The sequence below is a fragment of the Macrosteles quadrilineatus genome, unplaced genomic scaffold (genome assembly GCF_028750875.1).
Source record: "Macrosteles quadrilineatus isolate MER2022 unplaced genomic scaffold, UCM_ALF_1.0 Scaffold_6__1_contigs__length_79288215, whole genome shotgun sequence".
NCBI classification, from domain to species: domain Eukaryota; kingdom Metazoa; phylum Arthropoda; class Insecta; order Hemiptera; family Cicadellidae; genus Macrosteles; species Macrosteles quadrilineatus.
This window is the reverse complement of record NW_026542599.1, coordinates 31,919,060-31,927,562: the sequence shown is the minus strand read 5'-3', so window position 1 is coordinate 31,927,562 and position 8,503 is coordinate 31,919,060. Positions and strand designations below refer to the sequence as shown.

Below are 8,503 nucleotides of genomic sequence, written 5' to 3'. Positions count from 1 at the left end.
CCTTTACGTTGTTGGTGTACAAGGACGGTTGTTATATAATTTCGTGCTACTAACACTCAATTATGAATGAAGCTAACAAAACATCTACTCGATGTGACATAAGTTATTGTTGTACGGTTTACACTTGTCAACTTCAGATAACGTTTGTTTATCTGGCTTATTTTACGTTACAACAAAGCCTATCTAGAGAAGATCCTATCTTGTCAGTTCACAGACACTCGCCATCTCTCACGATGGATTTAGAAAACACATTCTACTTTCATCTGATATTCCTGGTGGTCATGGTAAGTTCAATCAGACCAAATTGACTATGTTTCCTAATAGATATAAATAAACTTAGGCTATTATATAATAAATAGTAATCAATTCTTGCAATAGAAAAATTAAGAACGTTATAAATTTACACTAATAGTTCATATTTTACTGAAAACCTCATGCTTGTTTATTGGTCACATAAGAAAAAAGTCGATACCGTGTATTAATTACAACTACTATAATGTGATGAAAATTGAAATGTACTTTAACAGTGCATTGGCTTAAATAAATGGTGATTTAATCCTAATGAAAAATGGTAAACGGGGCCAAAGTACAACATATAGTATTAAACCTCTACAGTTAAAATCAAAACTAATAAAACATCCATCAAGACTGTGCCAAATTATCTGTGATATAGTTTAAATTTAACATGAATTTGAATGTATTACATATTTGTTGTTAAAAAACAGTGAATGTTCACTCAATCACCTGCCTATATTGATGCTATTCTATTAATACTTAGCTAAGCTATTTGTTTATAGTACATCTTGTTCTATGGAATAATTGTGTGCTTAAGACTGGCTTAAAGTGACGAGAATGTAAGGCTACCACACTTGATTCTATGAGTTAAAATCGTTTGATAAAAAAAGTTAAGTTAGAAAAAGCTACCACTAAAATATACTATTTATGCTGATGGGAATAGCTAAGGTGGCCAAGGACATTGAAATACACTTCATCAAGCAAATGGGGTTTTCACTGATAAATTCAAACGAACATTTTGGTAAAACAATTTTCCATATATTAGACGTTTCATTGATCGGTTGAACTAGCTTAATAAACCAAATACGTGTTTTCAGGTGGGGATGAGCCAAGAGAGAAGTCTACCACTAGATCACCGTAAACAGTTTTACCCTGTTCATCTTTCTTGGGAAACGCAAGGATGGTATTCTACGGAAGATTACCCATACTCGATACAGTCAGAAGAACCAGCGTGGCCTTCAGAGACACCTTACACGGATTACCCAGAGTACTCAACATATCCTACAGAGACTACAACAATGAATCCACCTGAGACGACAACAATAATACTAACCACTTCAGAGGCGCCAACTACAACAGCAATCCCTTCATCAACTGAGCCACCAAAATCAACATCGATAACCCATTCGTCATCTAAGGCACCTACATCAACTACAACACCTAGTCCTTCATCAACTAAGCCACCTACATCAACTACAACACCTATTTCTTCATCAACTGAGCCACCCACAACACCTAGTCCCTCATCAACCGACGCCCCTACAACAACTACAACACCTAGTCCTTCATCAACTAAGCCACCTACAACACCTAGTTCCTTATCAACTAAGCCACCTACAACACCTAGTTCCTTATCAACTGAGCCACATACAGCAACTACAACACCTAGTCCTTTATCAACTGAGCCACCTACATCACCTAGTCCTTCATCAACTAAGCCACCTACAACACCTAGTTCCTTATCAACTGAGCCACATACAACAACTACAACACCTAGTCCCTTGACTACCACCACAGCCCCTAGAACAACGTCAACAACAACCATAATACCGCCGCTTTCTAGTACCACAGATATTTCAACAGATGTGTTTACCACAGAAGGACCTACCACTCTAGTTTCATCGACGGAAGGTGATTCAACACCAGCTTTTACAACAGAACAACGTTTTATCTAAACAAAAAAAATATTCCACTCATTCGTTCCCGTAATAGTTCTATGTAGTAATAAAAGTAAATCTACGAATATGTCAATACCAGTGTATGCAAAGTTGACGGGCTCAAGTCATTCAGCCCAGGTAAGTTTTATTGTTTACAACTGCTTGGTTACATTATTGAAAAATAATCTAAAGTAGGCATAAGTAAACAGGAAATTGTTAATGCAACAATCTTACTCATGTAAGTTGTCTATTGTTACAACAATAGAATCTTAAAAGGTTGAAATATTTAAATTACCAGAGAAAAACCTAGGTTTGTGCTGTAAATGTTTCTGACAGGTTCTAAAAAAAATGGATTTGTTTTATTAACACTTAGTTTAATTGAGGAACTTTTTTATGACTAAGCAATAAACCGAAAGAAATAATGAAAATGCAATGGGATTTACTCTGTAGTATGTTTTCTCAAGATTCACGTAAGATTCAGTATGATAAAGTTAAAAAGAATTATTTTGTAATACGAAAAGGTTAAATGGTAATTTTAAGTTAGGCATAAATATTCTAGTGGTTTTTTATATTTTTCAACCAAAAGTATTTTATAGTATACTTTACCAGACCTAATGTTAAATATTTTATACATTTTGTTTCTGCTAGTATCTTTATCACTAATATTTACGATCTCTCAAATAAACTCAGTTACTAGCATACCGACAGGGAACCTCTACGCAATTGGTTGTGGTTGTTAGCTGTGTATTTAAATAAAAATAAGATAAACAACCATTATTTCCTAGCATTCTCTTGGTTCTACGTTAAATAGAAGGTTTTTTTAACATAGTAAATAAAGAATATTATGCTGAGTTTAGGCTATAATGTAGGTAGGGTTTTATTTCTTTGGATTTCCTACCTCTGTAATGTACTTCTGTTCCTTGTGTAGTATTTTTGTGAGTAGTTTGTAAAAATAAAATCATTAAAATCATGTTTCGTTTATGTTTATTAATTAGCATTTTGAAAAACATTGGTACAGTACTAAAAAATATCTTTCTAGTTACACTACAAGAAAATGTTAAATTTAACATTAGTATAGTTATGATGAAAGAATATTCAACTGTTCTCAGAGAAAAAAAATGTCATCACAAAACATCTCTTAAGTTGGAAAAGAACTAAAACCTTCCGTTGTAACATGACAGTTTATTGACATTGCCAGGTATCTCACGAAACGAAATTCTTACTTCCCAGAAAGCTGATTAAAAAGGTTTGGCCCAAACACAGAAATTACTCTTTGACTGTGTTCAACTACACTTTCAAAGAATAAAACAATGATGTTGCTAACAAAAATCAAAATGTAATGTCCGTTGAAATAAAATACAACGAAGACAATTATTGTTTTCTGAATAATATAATGATAGTATATAGAAGTATATAAAAGATATCAAAATATAATTCATAACTAATTTACTCTAGGTTGAAAATTTTCCACTGATCATACAACAGAATATATATTAATATAGAAGTAGGTGTATGGTGACGAAATGTTTGTTAAGCCACCGTTGACTGTAGTACAAAGTTTGATGAAAACATGCGTGTCATTATTTACATATCACTTAAGACTATAATAGCCTTATTTGATTTATCTGACTTTATATTTGATAACAATTTCTCACGACAAGTGTTCTCTCTAGATAACACTTTTGTAGAGAAGAAAGCATTATTTGTCATGATGTCAAATTATTTAACTTTTAAAACATAAACTTCTGTCTTATTTTATGCTTACCATATCATAAAAACGTATTATGAATAATAGTACAATGAATTGTCTTATATTATAACAAGTAGCTAAGGATGCCCTTTAGTACTGTTGATATTATTTAAGGTCTTGTTTGTATGTAAAAAAGAGCAAATTGAGTTTACACATTAATTGAGTTAACACCACACACTTTACAAATGTTGAGAGGGTAAAACATAGTTGATGCTTAGTTTAAAAATTTAGTTTTACTAACACTTTTAAAAGTCAAATTTTAATCAGACATTTAACCTACTTTAAGTTTGACTATGATTTATATTGAAGTTCAAATCATCAATTGAATGTGAATTAGAGGATACACAAAAAATATTGCATTTTATAATTTTCAACAACAAATGACAAGGGCCATAGATTATAAAGTATTGATTTACTATCCATATGCTATATTATTTAAATGGGAGTGTGCCTCAAGAACATGCAGTACTGTTTAAATACAAGTGCTAAATGTTTAATGAAACTATAACAAATGTGTGTCTTTGTTATAAACGTCCCAAAACAAGTGTAATATTATAAAATAATAATAATGGTAATGATAACAGATTGTTATTTATTATTTGACATGTACAAATACTAATGAGCATGTTAAAATTATAATGTATCATTTTTATATTATACATTTGTTAGAAGTAAAATATTGGTAAACTCTAAGCAAAAGTTCTTTGGTCCATTTATGTATTCTAGATTTACAGCTAGGAAACAAATAGAACAAACCCGGGGATTGATTTTTAACTGTGTCAAAAACTGTCCTAATCAATATTTGATTTACTTTTTGACGCTAAAGCTGCTGGCATTTTAAAGTGCTATTGTAGTGCAATTTCACATTAGAAGAAACCACATAAAATTCTCTGATACGAAATATACCAACTGTTTGTATAACTCTTATTTAAGTCTATTACACATTTTGATAACGCGTTAACTCTCTGCGGAGTCTTTCTGATTGTAATGTTTTATAACATAAAATTTCTTTGTAAAAACTATTTATTGACGCAGTATATTGCCTTACACTTATAAACCTTAAAGTAAATTCAATTTAATTTTAATTTTGAGAAACCTAAGAATGCCTCATAGCTAACCATAAAACATGAATCCGTTGTTTTTTGGTCATAAGTACAATATAAGCAGTAATGCTGCTTAAAAGTGAATATGAAATAAAATGAAATAAAAAGCATTGACGCCTTGGTAGGTCTGGATATGAGTTAAGATTAATGCTGGCATGACATACCACGGAGTAGAAAACCACAAACCACAAACCTAAAACCACATCTCGAGACCAAAGTAAGACCCTTTACTACCACCACAATGGTATCTTTCCATCGACAAACCACTTATCTAATTTATATACGTACATAGAATCCCCCCACAGCAAACCTGCAGATTATACGAATTTCCATTTGATGGTTTCGCTTTCAATTAAATCTATTTCAATGACATTAATTTTAACAAGTGCGACCGAAAAAGTAAATCGGTTCCGGGTCCAGGTGTTACTCACGGTAATAGCTTATACCGTTTTGGGGTTACTCACTAAAACTGAACAATTTAGTGGTGTAGTGAACGAATAGTATGAGATTATAAACCTATGAAACATATTCCTTACTTTTATGTCTCAAAAGATGTTTTTGAACTATAACGAGAAGATTTTTGTTTTAGATTAAGGAAATCAACATCCTCAGACGAATTGGTGAAAGAAACTTCAATAATTGAGGTAAAGGGTACATTTGCAGTATCCCGGATATCGATCAGCTGATTTCCCGTAGGAGATGTTCCACACTCACAGCTGTCCAATCAGCTGACAGACGTCCCTTTGTAGTTGGGAGGTTTAAAGTTAAACCCGTCGAACATATAAGGAAGATTTGATTTCTCTTTGAGCAATTACGTATTTTAAATAACAATAGCGGATTGCACTAATCAGCATTAGACTTGGTTACTAACAGTATTGTACTTAAGAAACATCTACTTTACTAAAGAAAATTGCCTTTAAAAGCTGTTAATTCAATTGCAATTTGTTAATGTTTCAATTTTTTAGGTTCCATCCTTCTTTACTCTGACCCGCCGATATTTTTGCAGAGCCTCTTTTGTCCAATGTAATACGCTATTACTTCCACACAACTACTGTAACATAGTGAATAATAAGTACCGTTAAAAGTACTAACTTCTGTATTAGTATATTAAACGGTTCTAGGGGATATTTTCGGTAAACATATCAATTTACAATTAAGTTTCCTGTTTATTTACATACGTCAAACGTGCAGATAGAGCAATTAAAGACACTGGAAATTATATAATAAGCTGGATATAAGAGAGGAATGTCATGGACCATCATGTTGATGGGACATCATGAACATGACACTATGTATCTCATATATCATCATATCCACTCTACAGTAGATGATTGTGACATACGTTGGACAGTATGACGTGTCATGTGTCTAAACATTGTTGAATAAAACTGTATGGTATTAGTGTACTAATGACGTAAGCCTATAATAAATACTATTCAATCTTGAAAAGTAATTTTTTGGCTATAATTAATTACTGTTATTTTATAAAAACTCACGAAGATAGTATTTAAAGTCAAAAAATTCTTTTTTGTTAAGCACTATAAATTTATAAAAGATTATAGGTTTTATATATAACTATAAACTTATAAATAACTACGGTTATAAAATCGTATTATGAATAAGCTGTAAAATCTATGACGGTTAGTAAGATTATAGTTTTATAGTAAGTTTTGTAGCAAAATATGTAATTTTATTTTATTTGCTTTAAACCTATACGAAAGATGAGTAGGTTATGGGTATGTGTAAGATGTCTAATTTAGCTTTGATACTGTCTTTGAATTGCTGTTATTCTAGCTAATACAATTTACGGAAAGTAAATAAAAGAAACGTCTTATAACACTTAAAACATATATTTACGCGTATACTGTTACTCACAAGACGGTAAATATATAAACAAAATAGTAAGTGGTGATCGATTTCGATTGAACACTCCAATCATCATCAGACCCAATAGGTGAATGAAAAATGATGTAAATTATAATTATGTAAATCTGCGTACCGTTTTGTAACATTTGTAAGCAAGAAGCGCATACGATGTTGATATTCTGTATCAAACTCTCTCGGCATATAATTATTTCATGTAAATTTTGCAATTGCAAACGTAATACTAAACACTACCGGTCATTATGCCATGAGTTACCAAGCTCAAATTTTGTAATAATGTACTAACTCTTTGTCAAACATTTGATCTAGACCACATTGTAGGTATATTTCTAATTTATTTTACTATCAGCGTTAAAAATCAAGATGTAAATACAAATAAATCCATATTATACAGTTATTGAAATGTGTATGAACAATAATCATTGTTTTTAAAATATTTAAATGATTATAGTCTTTGTGTGCCGTTTACCACTAAATTAAATAAAGTGAATGTATGTTATTTTTAAAAATACTATCTTTAAAACCCATAATTAATAATATATTACCACTATTAACTGCCACTAACTGCTATAAATAGTTAAATGTAACTATTTAAACTACAGTATTTATTTTAATCATTTTGACTGAAATATTCTTTTTAAACTTAAGTATAAGTAGGGACAGAAAGAAAAACTTATTAATATACTAAAATTTATCCCTGGGGTAAGAAGTGTAAATGCAGATTCAATTAAATAGGGATAGGATGTACCACAATTGGTGGATCCATTGAAAGTATAACCACATAGGGGTGGTTATAGTTGGGGTTATATATATATATATATATATAATATATATATATATATATATATATATATATATATATATATATATATAAGTAGATAGTAATGTACCGATCCTAGACCAAAAAAGGGTGAATTCAGAAAATCAATGTAAAATCTCTGTTTTTAACACAAATCGTGTTATGATTCGTGTTCGTGTTAACATGAACATGTTAAGTTTTATAATCTTTGGTTGAAAAACTTCAAAGATCAAAATATTTATGTATAAAAAACAAAATGGCAGATATCTGGTAAACGAAGCAAATTTGGAAAACATGTTATTTCTTGATTTTCTCTTTATTTTTACTCATAGAACCATTTACCGGAGTTTGGCTGTTAACTTACGGGACACTCTGTATAACTAAGACAATCGTACTGTCTTACTTATTCAATGGCTGTTTCCAAAACAATGCTTTACCTCTTAAACAAGAAGAGTAACCTTCTTAGTTTTAAATTATAAATAATCAATGTAACTATTTACTTGTAATATTGCTTGGATTTATCATTTTAACTACTAACATGTTTAGATGATTCATCATGTAAAGGAACACATAATTATTTTGGCAGTCTTGAATTAAAATGGAGTTCGTTAAAGAAAACAAATTGAAAATAGTTTTTAGAATAATGGAAAAACTAAAGGCTGCATCACTAAGAAATAAGATTGAAAGTTTGGTTTCAGGAGACAAATCGTGGCGCAGCTGTGGCTTCTTTAGCCACAAAACTTTCCTCTTTGTCGCATTCTTTTGGCAAATCACTACAAACGTTAAATCGATAAAACAGTTAAAAACTTTTTTATTTGGTTTAGAGTGTCTTTTGTTACCATTGCTTGGTGTAAGGTCTACATTTTAATGCAAAGGTATAAATCGTCTTAATTTTTTTATAATTCATGTTTCTTAAGTTATATTCCTTGAAGTAGTTTTGTCTGAAAATAAAAAACAATAATAATAAAAAAATAAAAAATACACATTATCAACGTTAGCCCTCGTAAAAATACTA

The 8,503-nt window shown here is 30.7% G+C and overlaps 1 protein-coding gene across 1 annotated transcript; it reads left to right on the top strand.

Annotated features, from left to right (window-relative positions):
* The first annotated feature begins 233 nt into the window (after window positions 1-233).
* On the top strand, window positions 234-1,970 carry LOC128997440 (mucin-2-like). The gene is made up of 2 exons (XM_054423078.1): window positions 234-284; window positions 1,113-1,970. Exons 1-2 carry the CDS (start codon window positions 234-236, stop codon window positions 1,968-1,970), a joined length of 909 nt encoding a protein of 302 aa, XP_054279053.1.
* Window positions 1,971-8,503: the final 6,533 nt, after the last annotated feature.